Raw genomic sequence first — 17,656 nt, 5'->3', positions numbered from 1 at the left:
TCATAAATGACTTAGCGCCTGTACTAACTAAGGTATTTAGATACTCCCTATCCAAGAACAACCCTCCGGAGACATGGTCACAGGCCATTATTTCAGTCATTCATAAAGAAGGGAAGGACCCAACACTCTGTGAGGGATACAGACCTATTAGTTTGATATGCAATGATCAAAAATTACTGACTAGTATTTTAGCACATAGAATTCAGAGACATATTACTACTTTGATCAATCCAGATCAAACAGGGTTCATTCCTGGCAGGCAAGGTGCTAACAATATAAGGAGAACTCTGAACATCATTACTTGTGCTAAAAGAAACAAGAAAACGTCAATGTTAATAAGCTTTGACGCACAAAAAGCTTTTGACACTGTGAAGTGGGACTTTCTGTACAGAACGCTACTGGTCATGGGATTCCACCCAAAATTTGTAAATTGGGTCAGGGTTATCTACAGAAATCCTAAATCACGTGTCAGAGTAAATGGATGCTGCTCTGAATTCTTCAACCTACAGAGGGGGGTGAGGCAGGGCGATTGTCTCAGTCCCCTGCTTTTTGCTATAAATATTGAACCCCTGGCAGCTTCTATAAGACAAAATGAGGAAATAAAAGGCATTAATGACATGGGTAATAAGGAACACAAGATATCTCTTTATGCAGACGATATCCTGACTTATATAAGTGATCCAATCCTTTCTGTTCCTGCACTGATAGATGCCCTGAAGACATATGGAGAACTTTCTGGTTACCAAATCAACCAATCAAAATCAGAGGCAATGATGTTAGCTGGACATTGGCCAGTTCAATTGTCAGGAAGGCTTGACTTCCGCTGGTCGCAAGAGTTTAGATATCTGGGTATTATTTTAACAGCAGATCTATCAAAATTATTTAAAGCCAACTATGGGAAATTGATGGGCCACATAAAAGCAGACCTTACAAGATGGGAAATCCTACCTCTATCCCTGATAGGCAGAATAGAAACTATTAGAATGAACATTTTACCTAGGCTGCTATTTCTCTTTCAATCACTACCTATCTATGTTCCTGCTTCCACCTTTACTATATTGGATAAATGGCTGTCTAAGTTTATTTGGCAAAGCAAGCGACCCAGACTTAAATTTAAAAGACTACTTTGTCCAAAAGAAAATGGAGGCCTGGACTTGACTAACCTGATGAAATATTACTGGGCAGCCCAACTCAGATCAATGGTGGCTTGGATATCCCAAGACACTGACACTATTTGGGTTGGAATGGAACAGAATGAATGTCCAAATCTGTCATTAAGTTCAATTCCATTCTTAAACCAAAATATATGGGGGAAAAATAAGATTGTTAATGTATGGAGTAAGAATACCTTAAAAATATGGTCAATTGTGAGGAAAAAACTACAACTTCCCATGACCACTTCCAGAGCTATCATGATAGCAAACAACTGCGAGTTCTCCCCAGCTAGACTGGACAAGGGATTTCTGAAATGGAAGGAGAGGGGTTTGGTGGTTTTGGATCAGTTGTTTGACGGTCCAGTCCTAAAATCATTTGAACAGCTTAAAGAGGAATATGATTTACCAAATCAGGACTTTTTCAGGTATTTACAAATTAGGCACTATTTGCAAAAGCATCAAGAATGGGATAAGCTCTGCTCCTTGCCAACAAAAATAGAACACTTCTTTATATCAGTAACTAAAGGAACAGTGAAGACAAAGCTCATATCACATATTTATAAGATACTGCAAGAAGAACTTAAAGAAAATAACTTAGATATTAAACAAAAATGGGAACTAGAAATGAACACAATAATCCCAGATGAGCAGTGGGAGACGTCATGTAGTCAAGGACATAGGGCAACCAGCAGCCCAAACTGGAAGGAATTTGGATGGAAAATTAAAATGAGATACTTTAGAACTCCATCTTTAACATCAAAATGGAGCAACACCTCAGATTGTTGCTGGAGAGGTTGTGGCTTGGTGGGAGATCACACGCATATATTTTGGGACTGCCCAAAGGTACTAGACTACTGGCATAATGTACAAGAAGAAATAAGAAAATGTCTCTGTATAGATCTACCTCTTGAACCATCATACTTTATACTGGGGGTACTGCCTGTCGATCTTGAAGAGCATAGCCAAGTATATTTGCTGAGAGTCCTTCTTTTAATAGCAAATAAGGTAATCACAGCATCTTGGCTGAAGCCACACCCTCCAACAGTTGTTCAATGGAGAGACAGAATCCAAGACGTTTATAAAATGGAACATATAACAGCATTGTTACAACTGAAAGAAGATGTATTCTTAAACAAATGGTCACCCATTGCCTTACATTTTCACTTTATATGAATGATATGCAGAATATTATTATTTACTTATTTTTCCCTATGTGGGTTTCTGCAATGTTGTGGGTGCTCTTGCCTTTTTCTTTTTTTTTTTGTGTGTGTGTCCCCCCCCAACCCCCCTTTTTTTTTTTTTTTTTTTTTAATCATTATTATTTTATTTTAATTTAATTCATTTTTTTTTTTTTGAAGACAATGGTCATTTGCACTGTAAATCCAGTTGTAATATATGTAGATATGTGATATCACTGAGATAAACATCTCTTCTCACATCATGATTAGGAGGAAGGATATCTGTGGACAAATCACCATTCTGTAGACTTACCTGTGGCATTTTACTGTATCATCTGTGACATACTGTATGACTGCACTTGATAAATGGAATAAAAAAACAAGTTCAAAAAAAAAAAAATATTCTGCAGATTATGGACGTCTCTATGAAGCATGTGGGATTCACCGACCATGGCTATGTCAACTCTCTCTCTTCTTAATACCTCCAGAAAACGTATGCGTTTATGGGGTAAATTAAGACCAAAAACAATTATTTCTGTTTATTTATTTATTTTATTTTTTGTAGTAATTGTGGCCCATCCAGTCATTCATTTGTTCAATGCAGTTAAGGAGTGAGTCTATTGGGTCATAGTCATCAGTTGATAAAGCAATATAAATCTGTGTATTGGCTTCATCTGCAGTTTACAAGGTCCATGGGAAGATAAAAGGAAACTGTTGACTAAATGCAATACATCTGAAGTAATACAATCATAAACATGCTTTATAAAGTTTATTGGTAAACTGTCAAATCAACAGTTAGAGGACTTTGGATGCAGCAGCACTTCTTCTAGTGTTTTGTAATCGACTGGATTAAAGTGTGACATGTTCACTTGGTTTATTTATTTTAACACAACGGAGACGCAGATGTTTGACTTGTAGTGGAGCTGCACTTTTTTTTATATTTTCAAATATTAATCTGACAGGACCCAACCACTTATCAAAGTATAACCATATTTCTTTCTCTGGCATTCTTTTTCTGACGCCCATGGTTTACAGATTAATTATTAATTATCATTCTGAAATATTAGTCTTTGTTAGGAATTATTCATATATTGAGGATAAACATAGTTTCTATTATGTTGTTGAAATGTGACATTAAATATGAATAACTAGTCAGGAAAGGAAGAAACAAAGAGTCAAACAAGTGTGGGGTCCCACAGGGGTCAGTTCTGGGTCCAAAGCTGTTTATATTATACATAAATGATATATGCAAAGTGTCAGATACTCTGAAATTAATATTATTCGCGGATGACACAAATATTTTCTGCTTGGGGAGTGACTTGAACCAACTTGTGGAAACAGTAAATCAGGAAATGGCCAAGCTTCAAGTGTGGTTTAATATAAATAAATTATCACTAAATCTTGGAAAAACTAAATACATGCTATATGGTAAAAGAGGCTGCAACAACAGTCCCAACATTCAAGTAAACGGAGTTAATATTGAGAGGGTCCGTGAGAATAAGGTTCTGGGAGTGATTATCGATGACATGTTAAGTTGGAAGCCACACATAGCACAATTAAAAAGGAAGTTGGCCAGGAGTGTGTCCATACTTTGGAAAGTACAAAAAATACTAAACCAAAAAGCACTTCATCTGTTATACTGCGCACTAGTCTCTCCGCACCTGCAATACTGTGCAGAGGTGTGGGGACACACATATAAAGGGTCCACACAGCCCTTGTTAATTCTCCAAAAAAGAGCCTTGAGAATCTTACACTACGCCAACTACAGGGCACACACCAATCACTTATTTATCGAATCAAGAATACTCAAACTATATGACTTAATAAACTATCGCACAGCACAAATGATGTACCAAGCTTCTAACAGAACTCTCCTCCAGAACCTGCAAAAACTTTTCTAGACAGAGAGAGACACAATCTTAGAGGGAACATGATTTTCAGGCAAAGGAAGGTACGAACTACGTTAAAATCCTTTTCCTTATCGGTCACAGGTGTTAGACAATGGAATGTGTTAGAAGAAGAAGTAAAAAAAACAGCAACACTAAGTGGCTTTAAGAAGAAGTATGTCAATTCAACTGTTGACCGGTACAGATTATTGCATGAGAGTTGAAAAAGGTCTGAGGCACGAATCAGCAGACATGGTGTTGTGACGCGATGGGAGCATAACAAATGAACATTCTGTACCCAAACAATAAGTTGAACCTGAGAGCTTGTATGGTCCGATGTCAGTTGTACGTAGCAGGGAGTATCAACAATGTGGAGATAAATGAGGTATGAATACCAACCGTGACTGTTAATCCTACAGTTCACGATGGAGTTACTGAGCTGGTCACTGAATGCTATCGACAGAGTGTTCTCAACACGGCGTGCTGGTTCTGGTGAACCTGCGTGCCCGGACGGGACCTTCATGTCCGGCTACATCATGGATGGTTGGGGAAAGTGGAAAGTCATCTGCCTTGCCACTCTGGATGTGGAGGACGTCGAGGACGTGTACGTGTTCGCGTTCATGGCAATTGGAACGATCGCCTTGGGATGTGGACCTTTCATGCTACATCGGAAATTGAGAAAGATCGCCACTGAGCTGACCAGTGTGAGGGCGGACAACGCCACCACTCGGACTGCTGTGTTCGGGATGCGCTCTGACATCTCCGCAGTTCGCGAGTTCACGGCACTGATGCGAGTTGAAGTGGCCACTAATCGGGAGGAAATGGCGAAGTTAACGGCGGCGAAAGCTGCAGAGGAGACTGATGAATAAAATAAAAATGGCAGAAAAAAAAGGGCTTCCACACCATCCCAACAAATAATTACTACACTGGACTTTTTTGTTCTCTGTCGATTGGACCCCCTTCAGACTTTGTTACATGATGAGATTGTTGTTTACTCATGACGAACAAATATGGACACGTGTGCAGACACACGTAATCTGTATGCACTGGACTTCAGCTCTCTGTACCACCTACTGCTGTAACATGTTATGTCAAATGTCACAAGTAAAAGAAAATGTTATGTCAAATGAAAAATGCAAAAGATAAGATAATATTCCGAAGACGATTTTATCCTGTGGGTAATGGGGGCGGGACTAGATAAGCCTTGGCTTCTCCCGCTTTCCATTTCGGCCATGTGTATTATATTATTTGAACAAAGATGTGTGATGATGATGATTTAACTGACATGCCCGAAATAAATAAATAAATAAAAAATAAAAAAGTATAAAAACACAAAGTATAAAATAATGCCACCAAATATATGTAATTATGAACATAATATATATAAAACACTATAGTGTAGTAGTGTATCTGCTGTCGAGGTAGTAGTATCATAGAATGTAGTTCACATAAGTAACATTTGACAGTTAAACTCTATTAAATGTGTATTAAAGGTGTTTTTTTTCATGTCTGCTTCTTAAAGCACACTGTAGGCTAACTTCTTGTTTTGATAAAAACAATATAAATAATCTTTATTATGATGATGATTATTATGATTATTATTATCAACCACACAATATATGTTTGTTAACAGATTGAACTTTTATTGAACAACATGAGTTTAATATTAGAATCCCAGTAAATCTGCATTTTCTACTAAACGTGGTGTTTGTTGACAAAACTGAGAGCCAATTGTAACAGAGCTCCTGGTCTGTTAATTTCAATACAAATTTAGGGTTGGGATTCCCAGCCACACCAACACATGCAGAACGACACAAGAATTCTTATAAAAATATATTTTTTATTACCCTTTATAAAAACAAGCTCGTCAAGGTAATTGCTTCTTAAAAAGGACAGAATTATTTAAAAGAAAAAGTATTTTCGATTGTCCAATGTTCTATACCAAGGGGGGAAATACTCAGTTCATTCCGGTCTCCAGTTGGCTCCTGGTTTTCCTTTTGCGCCCGCTTTTGCCGGACACAGGAGATCCAGCCAGCAGAAACACCGGGGGAATAGAGGAGGCCATCCAGCCCGCGACAGCGTGCAGCACGTTCATCCGAGCAGAGAGTCCTCTGGTAAGAGATCTAGCATCCTTTTATTGGGAGGATCTGCTCAACTGGCAATCAGATGCTGATTGAAGCGGGTTCAACAGGTGTGTCACTTAGTGGAATGATGTCCGTGTTCATGCAGTTCATGGGAGAGGTAAACAATATAAAAAGTCCAAAACAATAGTCCACAGCAACTAATGAAATCACAGCAAACAATAATATTCAAATGCAGAAAATGAAGTGAACCCTCAGCCACACTGCTCACACTAATTGTTTTCATTATATGACACAATCAGTTGTCCACGTGTTCATGACGTCGGAGCAAGTCAGGATCAAGTCGGACACAAAACTACCCAGCATGCATTGTCCGTCGAGATTGATTCTGCGCCGGCTGGCTCATTTCATCAGCCCTGTTTTCATTTTCATGACGAGGCATCTTTCAGATCGTCACACTGGTTTTTAAATATAGTTTAATTAAACTTTTGCTAAAATATCAGTTCAAGAACAGTTTATTCTCTTTTAAATGCAATTTTATTTATTGTTCCATATCATAACAAAAGTTATGTCATACATGTTTTCACATACAGCAGGACTAGAACACCCTCATGATGTTCAAAGTCCCAACATCACCCAAGAGCAAGCGTTATAAAGCGTTGATGAATGGAAAATCACAGCTGCAGCATCATCATAGTTTATCATTCCTTAGTGGATTTAGCAGGAGCATTTTCTCCAACAATGAAGAAACAGTTTAATATGTGTTTTTATTTGTAATATGTTAAATACATTATGTTTTCTATTCTAATCTGTGTGTGCTCTGTGTTTCATGTTGATGGTTTTCACTGGACAGCAACTATTTGCTCCAGTCACTAATGCATGTTCCTCAACACGACAAGGTCCAGTCTAAAGACAAAGCCATCCCGATATACTCCATTCATTTAAGTACATTTACACAAGCATTAATACATTAACAACAAGTACAAGGAGGAATGAACCTGACTGATTACAAACTGCAATGTTTTCATTCACATCTTTGAATTGACTCTGAATGTAATCGCACCGCTTTGTGTTTGTTGTGAACAGTTTCAGAGACGCAGAGACACTGATCCATCCCAGACTGTAAACCCAGGATAAAGAGGTTCAGTGAATGTGGTGTTGAAGGTGTGGAGGTGGATCAGTTTGTTAGAGGAGACTCTGTAGAAGGTCAGAGTGCCAGCAGGACAGTCCAAGTACACTGCTACCACACCAGAGGAGGAGGAGGAGATGTATGTTTGTTGTCTTTTGTGACGGACATAGTAACGACCATCAGAACAAAGCAGACTCCAGGACTGATCATTCCTTCCAAACCCAGAGTCTTTTCCTCTCCTCTTGATTCCTCTGTAACTCACTGATATATGAACATCTCCTCTCCACTTGACCTCCCAGTAACAGCGACCAGTCAGACCATCTCTACACAGCAGCTGAGGATATGAGACAAATCTGTGTGGATGATCTGGATATGACTGGTCGTCTGACACACGTGTCACCTTCCTGTTGGTGTCGTCCAGTTTGAGGTTTCTGCTGACTGTGTTTGTGTCCAGTTCCAGTTCACAGACATCTGATGGAGAGAACAAACACAATGCAGCTAAAGGTTATTGTTGGAGACAGTTGGGTGTTTTTGGTTTGTGTTTTGAAAGCTTAATAAATATACTTTGGGTATTAGTATATGACATCACAAGGGGGCGGTAACTTGATGGTGATTGGTCACGTCATACATTTCATTGATAAATAGGACACCGGTGTGTAGTGGTGTGTGTTTTGTTGGATGGCAGAGAAAAACACAGTGTTGGGGAACTAGCAGGAGCAGATTCAGTTATTAATAGATAATTATTAATATCAATACTCAGTCTCAATATAAAGGAGTTTGTACTCAAATGCTAATAATTAATAACTATTAGAATATGAGTACAAACAGTTGAAGGATTTGTGAATTCTTCACAGAGAAGAGGTTGATATCATTCATTCTTATACAACATTAATAAACACAGCAGTATGTTCATAAGGGGTTTATTAACAATAAACAAAGAAACATACACTAAGTCTAAGTGGCCTATCTAACTAAATACTATACAAGTGTGTGTGTGTGTGTGTGTGTGTGTGTGTGTGTGTGTGTGTGTGTGTGTGTGTGTGTGTTACAAGATGGCGGCTGTGGGTGTCGACCAGTCAGCCATGTGGAGTGGGGGTGTTCTTTGTGGGAGGCCGTGTGGTCCTGCCTGGAGAACAGGTTTCTATATATGTGTATAATTAGTGTAATATATGTAGAGCCGTTAGAAAAGTTGGATTAGTGAGAACGCAACCTGTCTGTTCTGGATCACTGACGATCAACAGACAAAACAAAAACACGACAAAATGACATCGTTGGTCCTAAAAATATCACAGTTTGGCCTTAAATTATTAAAGATTGAAACCAGACCAACCTGTAGTCTGGTCTCTGGACTAATGTGAGCTACTATCTAGACCTCTAGGGGACCACAGACCCAGGAGACAGTCTCTGGTTCCTCCACATAGTCTGGTCTGGTCTCTGGACTAATGTGAGCTACTATCTAGACCTCTAGGGGACCACAGACAGTCTCTGGTTCCTCCACATAGTCTGGTCTGGTCTCTGGACTAATGTGAGCTACTATCTAGACCTCTGGGGGACCACAGACAGTCTCTGGTTCCTCCACATAGTCTGGTCTGGTCTCTGGACTAATGTGAGCTACTATCTAGACCTCTGGGGGACCACAGACAGTCTCTGGTACCTCCACATAGTCTGGTCTAGTCTCTGGACTAATGTGAGCTACTATCTAGACCTCTGGGGGACCACAGACAGTCTCTGGTTCCTCCACATAGTCTGGTCTGGTCTCTGGACTAATGTGAGCTACTATCTAGACCTCTAGGGGACCACAGACAGTCTCTGGTTCCTCCACATAGTCTGGTCTGGTCTCTGGACTAATGTGAGCTACTATCTAGACCTCTAGGGGACCACAGACCCAGGAGACAACATCTGGGTCCTCCATTTAGGATTGAGGGACGTCAGGACGACAGGAGGACCATCTCAACGCTGAGACGCTTTAGAGACACAGAGTCTCAGGAACTTCTCTCTTCACTTCAAATATTTAAACTCACACAAACAACCACAACAACGGGAATGTTGGGTATTCGCCTCCGTTGCCGTCCGGCAGGAATTGCCGTCCGTTTGTGTCTCTGCGTTGACTTTGTGTGTAATTGAGTGTGAAAATGTGGCGTTTGGTGTGAACACAACACGACATCTTTACAGCCACGAAGAAACAAACGCTACATCCTGATAAAAACCTGATCATCGGATTTCAGTCATGAACACGTTCAAATCTGGAGCAGCTGAGTTACTGAAAACATACTCACACTTCCTTAGACCAGGTCTCAGTCTCTGCTGTCCCCCATGGTCCACCCTGCAGGAAGACATGCAAACACCAGTAAACATGAACCCCAGCTCCTCAGTCAGAGACGGTTGTCCATCTGTCCTCACCTGAGAGTCCAGTCTGATGTCTGTCCATCTGTCCTCACCTGAGAGTCCAGTCTGATGTCTGTCCACCTGTCCTCACCTGAGAGTCCAGTCTGATGTCTGTCCATCTGTCCTCACCTGAGAGTCCAGTCTGATGTCTGTCCATCTATCCTCACCTGAGAGTCCAGTCTGATGTCTGTCCACCTGTCCTCACCTGAGAGTCCAGTCTGATGTCTGTCCATCTGTCCTCACCTGAGAGTCCAGTCTGATGTCTGTCCATCTATCCTCACCTGAGAGTCCAGTCTGATGTCTGTCCATCTGTCCTCACCTGAGAGTCCAGTCTGATGTCTGTCCATCTGTCCTCACCTGAGAGTGTCCAGTCTGATGTCTGTCCATCTGTCCTCACCTGAGAGTGTCCAGTCTGATGTCTGTCCATCTGTCCTCACCTGAGAGTCCAGTCTGATGTCTGTCCACCTGTCCTCACCTGAGAGTGTCCAGTCTCCAGTGTGGACCCTCCAGTCCAGCAGACAGCAGCTTGACTCCTGAGTCTCCTGGATGATTGTAGCTCAGGTCCAGCTGTCTCAGATAGGAGGGGTTGGAGTCCAGAGCTGAGGCCAGAGAAGAACAGCCGTCCTCTGTGATCAGACAACCTGACAGACTGAAGACACACACTTCTGTCACTTCTGGGGACTTTACATAGACTAATGTCCATTTGTCCACTTTTTAAAATGAGAAGAAGTGATATTTGTCTTTTGTTGTGTTGATGTTGTACTGGGTGGGATAAGCGTGGCTGAGTGATGGACAGAGGAGGAAGTTAAAAGAAAGAAAAGACACAAGCTGAAATGATTGAGAGAGAAATTGAAGCGTTAGAACTCAACTCAACTCAACTTTATTTATATAGCACTTTAACACAACCGTAGTTGAAAACAGAGTGCTGTACAGAGACATAAAACAATTAAAACACTCAAATAAATAAAACAGACAGTAAAACAGGTGTTTCATTGTTTTTAAAAGCAATTAGAAACAATAAAACAATAAATCAAAGCAGGGCCATAAAAACACTAAAACAAGAGTAAAGTCTCATGTGGAGTTGAAAGCCAGGGAGTAAAAATGGGTTTTAAGACTGGTTTTAAAAATGGACAGTGAGGAGGCTTGCCTAATGTGCAATGGTAGCTCGTTCCAGAGTTTTGGGGCAGCAGTGGAGAAAGCTCTGTCCCCTCTGAGCTTCCTTTTGGACCTCAGTTCCTCCAGGAGCAGCAGGTCAGCTGACCTGAGGCACCGAGCAGGAGGGTAGGGTTGAAGGAGCTCAGAGAGGTAAGGGGGGCGAGACCATTTAAAGACTTAAAAACAAATAAAAGAATCTTAAAATGGACTCTAAAGTGCACAGGCAGCCAGTGGAGGGAGGCCAGGACTGGAGTTATGTGCCCCCTCTTACGTGCTCCAGTTAGGAGGCGAGCGGCTGCATTTTGCACCAGCTGGAGACGTGCGAGGGAGGACTGGCTGACTCCAAAATAAAGTGCATTACAGTAATCCAGCCGAGATGTTATGAAGGCGTGGATTACTGTCTCAAAGTGCTTTTGTGCAAGGAAAGGCTTCACCTTTGCCAGCTGCCTAATCTGAAAGAAGCTGGACTTCAATACAGAACTTATTTGCCGATCCAATTTTTAATCACTGTCCATTTTAAAACCCAAGCTTGTGACTGTTGGCTTTCCATAGTCTGTCAAAGGGCCCAAGTCAATGGGCGAGGGTTCACGAGAGCTGCTGGGGCCAAACACCATCACTTCTGTTTTATTTTCGTTAAAATTTAAACAGTTCAAGGCCATCCAGGCTTTGATGTCTTCGAGACATGACAGAAGTGGTGTGAGGGAGAAACCATTTGTTAGAAAGAGAAGAAACAACAGTTGAAACAGTATATGTGGTCTGTCTTCAGACCTGGTGTGCCAACAAAGATATGGTATTGATTTTAAACCATCTAGCAAAGAAAAAAGGCTGGAATTCAATAACATTTCAACAATGTTTATAGTTTTCATATTGAACTGGAGGAATTATGAATAACAAGTACTCTGATAATAACAGTAAAATACAAAACACAGCTTTGAAAATGTGCTTCTTAAGAGTCTCAGAACATATGAGGCATTCAGGTGTTCAACTGCCAGTTGGAAGAAAAGAGTCTGTCTTGATTCAAAGCTCTGTTTTCACTGTCAGCGTTCCTCTTTGAGAGCAGCCGTGTGAACTTATCTATCGGCTCTAGATTTCACCGACCTGACTGACGTTTATCACCTCCACTCTCTGATCCATCTGTCAGCTGTCAGTGAGTCTCCTCAGTTGTCACCATAGAAACGTCACTCACAGAAACTCCAGTTTGCACAGATTTGATTAAGTTCGGAGTTAACGTTTCACCCCGTTGCATTACTGGGTAATTTAGTGTTTGTGAGTAGCAACCAGTGAGGTGATTTAGCCTCCAACCATCTGAACCAGTGTAGTGATGCTAACGCTGCAGCAGTAAAATGGAAACGCTCCGTCATCATTTAATAATTCTCAATGATCTATCAGTTATGGGTCTGGGTCCAGATAGGACGGGGTCTGGGTCTGGATCTGGGCCAAGCTCCACCTCTTAGTGACCCTTGCTATAGAGCCTTTTACAGTCATTGTCATCATAAATGTGTGTGCACATGTTGGTGTTAAAATGGCGTTTTGTCTCCGCCGTTCAGACGAGTTAGAAGCTTTAAACTTTGAATTAAAACTGTCAGCAGCATCAAAATGTCTGCTTGGTTCATGTTCAGTTGTCAGAGTTGATATTCCAATCAGGCTTCAACCTCTGGTTCACAAAAGTGAAGTCAAGCCTGAAGGTCCTTAAAGATGCATTATCTCTGCTGGCCACTAGGGGGTGTTTTCATGAATAATATGTCTTCATTGCATCTGCATAGCTTTGAGTCTGCATGTGGGTCCTCCCTGCTGCTTCAGCCACCATGACAAGAATATTAGTTCATTTCATATAAACTCAATAAACTCAACTTCAAGACTCTCACTGACTCCGTTTCACCAATCAAACGCAGCCAGGCAGTCACATGACGGCACACAAACTCTCCACGCCCGGTTATAGATAGAACTCTTTTAACGTTTTTTAATTCTAAATCCTTGTCATTCAGACAAATGTGCATAAATATGCAAGTGTATGTGCAATCATTTATGGAGGAGTCACAATATACCGCCCACTTTTTGAAATCCCCCGACTTTTACCGTCTAAAGTCAGTGAATCTGTCGATCCTATTTAAGTTTCACTTTCAGTTGTGAATCAGTTCATTTCTGAATGTTTCTGATGTGAGATTCTGTTTGTAGCTGCTCATCACGCAGATTCTTGTGGGTCGAGTCATTCTTATGTCGACAAAACTCAGAGAAAAGTTAGAATAAATGTCTTCAACATGACTATCCATCACTGTGTGTGTGTGTGTGTGTGTGTGTGTGTCGGTGAAACAGACAGAGAGGAGAGACGCTGGATGAAGCGGTGAGTTGTGTTTTTTCTTTTCTTTCAGCTGAGGTGACAAACGCCTCATGTTAGAGAAAGCATTGATTTTTATGTAACTGGGGGCGTTAGCTGCCCTTCCAACGTCTATGCCTCCTGGTAGTCTCTCAGATCACCAGGTGCGGGGCCACAATAATCAGAATTCACTCAGAAGTTACTCAGTACTCGAGTAGTTTTTTCACTAAATACTTTCTTACCTTTACTCTTCAGTAACTATTTGGAACTACTTTTTACTTCTTTACCTTTTGCAGTTTGGAAAACCAATCAAATGGTCCAGAATGCAGATAGAACCTTGTAATTCCAAGATGGTTTGTTGTTTTCTGAATGAAGAACTATATTTACAGAGCTTTGCTGGAGGCTTGGACCACCGGCAGCAGCCTCAGAAGAGCCTCCTCTGAAGCAGAGTATTTCTTCAGGTCAAACACGTCCAGATGTTTATCTGATGACAGTAAGATGAAGACCAGAGCTGACCACTGACCAGGAGACAGTTCATCGGAGGAGAGACGTCCTGAAGTCAGATACTGTTGGATCTCCTCCACCAGAGAACGATCATTCAGTTCATTCAGACAGTGGAACAGATTGATGCTTCTCTCTGGAGACAGATCCTCATCAACCTTCTTCTTGATGTACTGGACTGTTTTCTGATTGGTCTGTGAGCTACTTCCTGTCTGTGTCAGCAGACCTCGTAGGTGTTTCTGATTGGTCTCTAGTGACAGACCCAGAAGGAAGCGGAGGAACAGGTCCAGGTGTCCGTTTGGACTCTGTAAGGCCTTGTCCACAGCTCTCTGGTGCAGATGTGTTAGTTTAGGTTTGTCTCTGGAGACTTTAGACCACCAGGAGGTTGTTGGTTCTTCTGCCATCAGATTGACACCAGACTTGACGAAGGTCAGATGGACATGAAGAGCAGCCAGAAACTCCTGAACACTCAGATGGACGAAGCAGAACACCTGGTCCTGGTACAGTCCTCTCTCCTCTCTGAAGACCTGTGTGAACACTCCTGAGTACACTGAGGCTGCTTTGATATCGATGCCACACTCTTTCAGGTCTGGTTCATAGAAGATCAGGTTTCCTTTCTGCAGCTGCTCAAAAGCCAGTTTTCCTAGAGACATAATCATCTCTCTGCTCTGTGGACTCCAGTGTGGATCCGTCTCAGCTCCTCCATCATACTTGACGTTCTTCAGTTTGGACTGAACCACCAGGAAGTGGATGTACATGTCGGTCAGGGTCTTGGGCAGCTCCCCTCCCTCCCTGGTCTTCAACACGTCCTCCAGAACTGTAGCAGTGATCCAGCAGAAGACCGGGATGTGGCACATGATGTGGAGGCTCCGTGAGGTCTTGATGTGGGCGATGATCCTGTTGGCCTGCTCCCTATCTCTGAACCTCTTCCTGAAGTAGTCCTCCTTCTGTGGGTCAGTGAACCCTCTGACCTCTGTCACCATGTCAACACACCCAGGAGGGATCTGATTGGCTGCTGCAGGTCTTGTGGTGATCCAGAGGCGAGCAGAGGGAAGCAGTTTCCCCCTGATGAGGTTTGTCAGCAGCACTTGGACTGAGGTGGACTCTGTAACATCAGTCAGGATCTCGTTGTTGAGGAAGTCCAGAGGAAGTCGACACTCGTCCAGACCGTCAAAGATGAACACAACCTGGAACCCTTCAAACCTGCAGATTCCTGCTTCTTTGGTTCCAGGGAAGAAGTGATGAACGAGTTCCACCAAGCTGAACTTCTTCTCTTTCAGCAGGTTCAGCTCTCTGAAAGTGAATGGAAACGTGAACTGTATGTCCTGGTTGGCTTTGTCTTCAGCCCAGTCCAGAGTGAACTTCTGTGTTAACACTGTTTTCCCGATGCCAGCCACTCCCTTTGTCATCACTGTTCTGATTGGTTCATCCCTTCCAGGTGAGCCTTTAAAGATGTCTTCTTGTCTGATGGTTGTTTCTGGTCTGTCTGGTTTCCTGGATGCCGTTTCAATCTGTCTGACCTCATGTTGGTCATTGACCTCTGCAGTCCCTCCCTCTGTGACGTGGAGCTCCGTGTAGACCTGATTCAGGAGGGTTGGGTTTCCTGCTTTAGTGATGCCCTCAAACAAACACTGGAACTTCTTCTTGAGGTAAGACTTGAGTTTACGTTGGTACACTGGACCAGCGGTTCCTGGATAAACAACAAAGGAACCCAGTTAGTGGATCCTACAGACCCTTTTACAGTCTATGAAAAAGCCATGTGTTAGAGCCATGTATTCCTATAGTCCTCAGTAGTAGTGTCTTCATGAGCTTCTTTCCTGATTAAATCAGAACTGTTGGACACAAAATCAATCAGGTTCAGCTGATGAAGTGAAAATATAATATATAATCCTCCACCCTGAGACATCACCATTGAAAACATCAACAGAACATGGAGGTGTCCTCGTAGAAGCCCATTTTAAATACACCTTTGCTTTTCATCTACCAACAATTTAGTTATATGAGCTGAAAGTCACCAGTTAACACGGTCACTGGGTGAAGTGAAACACCTGTTCCTCTGAAACGGTCGTGATCCTGTCTGAACTCTGTAGAACTTGAGTCTATTGGAATATCGATTCTGACAACCGAACACGTAACAAGCAGACATTTAGATGCTACTAACAGTTTAAATTCACTGTTTAAAGCTTCTCACTCGTCGACATAAACGTTGACAACATGCGTACGCATATTTATGATGACATCAGCTGTAATCGGGTCTGTAGACAACCAGAGAACCTAAACATTGAAGTTGTGTGCAGTCTATTAGGAGAAATATGAAGTTCTTCATGTTGAATCCTTCTCTTCTTTCCACCATGTTAAATCTGTTAAAATCCTCTTACTGATCTGCAGACAGTCAGCCAGCTCCTCCTGCTTCATTCTCCTCAGGAAGTGCACTGTGATATTCTGAAACGCCTCTCTGCTGCTCCTCAACTCCTCGTCCTCACTCTCCAAGCATTCTGGGTGATCTGGACTCAGGACCTTCTGGATCTTCTTCAGCTCGTTCTTCACAAAAGTGCTGATGTTCTCCTCCAGCAGCTGTAACAGAAGGATAAACTGAACATGAACTCTAAAGAACCCAACATGGGATTCATGTGTGGGTCTGAGCAGCATGGAGACCACTAGAACCTGTTCAGCATTGAGTCTGTAGTTGATGTGGTTAATAGTGAAAGGTGAGCTTGTACATGTACTCACCATAAATATGGAGTCCAGGTCTGTTTGATGCTGCCGGGTCAACGGAACCTCTGAGATCTGCTGAACTCTGTGGAGAAAACCAAGTTCAAAGAGTCACTGAACCACAGAATGGAGATCAGAAGTGGACGTCGTCATGGTGACATCACCCATTGTGTTTGTGGACTACGGTTTTGAAGCCTCAGGTTCGGCATTTTGCCGTCTTGGATTCTTAGAGCGATCTGATGAACACTAGCAGCAGAGCGGCACCCCAAGCAGCAACCTTACTGGATCTGGATCCATCTGGATTCTGTTGTGAAGCTGCTCTCAATGTTAGCTTCATAATTAAAGGTCAACTTTACAGCTAAGTGTTAAAGTCATCTTAGTAGATAACTGCATTGGTAGCGTGGTAAAGACCTGTCAATCAGCAGATAAGCCCCGCCCCCTAAAGCCTCCCCTGCTTTCTGGTCCGTTGGACTCTAAATGGACCATAATGTACTAAATGAACATCATGCTGGATTGAAGAAGACTTGAAACTAGAGATTGAGACCATAAACTCATGTTTACAATGTTTACTGAGATAATACATCAAGAGAGAAGTAGGACCATTTTCTCATAGACTTCTATACAACCAGAGAGGAGTCGCCCCCTGGTGGCCAGCAGAGAGAAGTAGGACCATTTTCTCATAGACTTCCATGCAATCAGACAGTGTTGGGAGTAACGCGTTACAACTTTTGTAAACTTTTGCAAAAAGTAATGCATTACTGTAATGTATTACTTTTTGCTGTAACGCGGTAATGTAAGGCATTACAAAAAACAATTGGTAATATTTTACTCGGTACAAATCTCAGTAACACGCGTTACAATGCATTTTAAACCCGAAATCAATTGGTTTGTTGTTTTTATACAAATTCGTCATCACCGCGAGATCCGCAGAGGAGAAAAAAATCTGCGCAAATGTTTACTTCCTCTTACTGCTAGCGATTGAGGAAAAGATGACGGCAGCAGCAGAGTCGGACTGTACATACGCTCATTATTTTCAATACATCAGAGACAAGGATACGAAGAACATTATACGTTGCGTTCACATGGGCGAGCTTTATACGATCTTAAACCCATCAAAATCCGTATCAAATTCATGTGTACAGGATAAGAAACGTGTAGGGA

General features: G+C 42.0%; 2 protein-coding genes across 2 annotated transcripts in view; both read right to left on the bottom strand.

The window, feature by feature from the left end:
- Window positions 1–6,823: 6,823 nt before the first annotated feature.
- Window positions 6,824–11,582, bottom strand: LOC311009475 (stonustoxin subunit alpha-like; the record flags this gene model as incomplete). Its single annotated transcript, XM_084003673.1, has 4 exons — window positions 6,824–7,899; window positions 9,705–9,751; window positions 10,289–10,505; window positions 11,477–11,582. 4 exons carry the CDS (start codon window positions 11,580–11,582, stop codon window positions 7,388–7,390), a joined length of 882 nt encoding a protein of 293 aa, XP_083859799.1. The 3' UTR covers window positions 6,824–7,387.
- Window positions 11,583–13,627: 2,045 nt separating this feature from the next.
- Window positions 13,628–17,656, bottom strand: part of LOC311009485 (NLR family CARD domain-containing protein 3-like) — a 35,142-nt gene continuing 31,113 nt past the window's right edge. The window contains exons 2-4 of the mRNA XM_084003687.1: window positions 16,514–16,580; window positions 16,162–16,357; window positions 13,628–15,473 (exon numbers count right to left, since the gene is read on the bottom strand). Of these exons, the coding sequence (XP_083859813.1) occupies window positions 13,666–15,473; window positions 16,162–16,357; window positions 16,514–16,580 (2,071 nt within the window). The 3' untranslated portion in view covers window positions 13,628–13,665. The remainder of the gene's footprint in view (window positions 15,474–16,161; window positions 16,358–16,513; window positions 16,581–17,656) is intronic.

Source organism: Eutrigla gurnardus, assembly GCF_963514095.1.
Source record: "Eutrigla gurnardus genome assembly, chromosome: 23".
Lineage (NCBI taxonomy): Eukaryota > Metazoa > Chordata > Actinopteri > Perciformes > Triglidae > Eutrigla > Eutrigla gurnardus.
The sequence above is the reverse complement of the archived record's forward strand: the minus strand, read 5'-3'. Positions and strand labels throughout refer to the sequence as shown.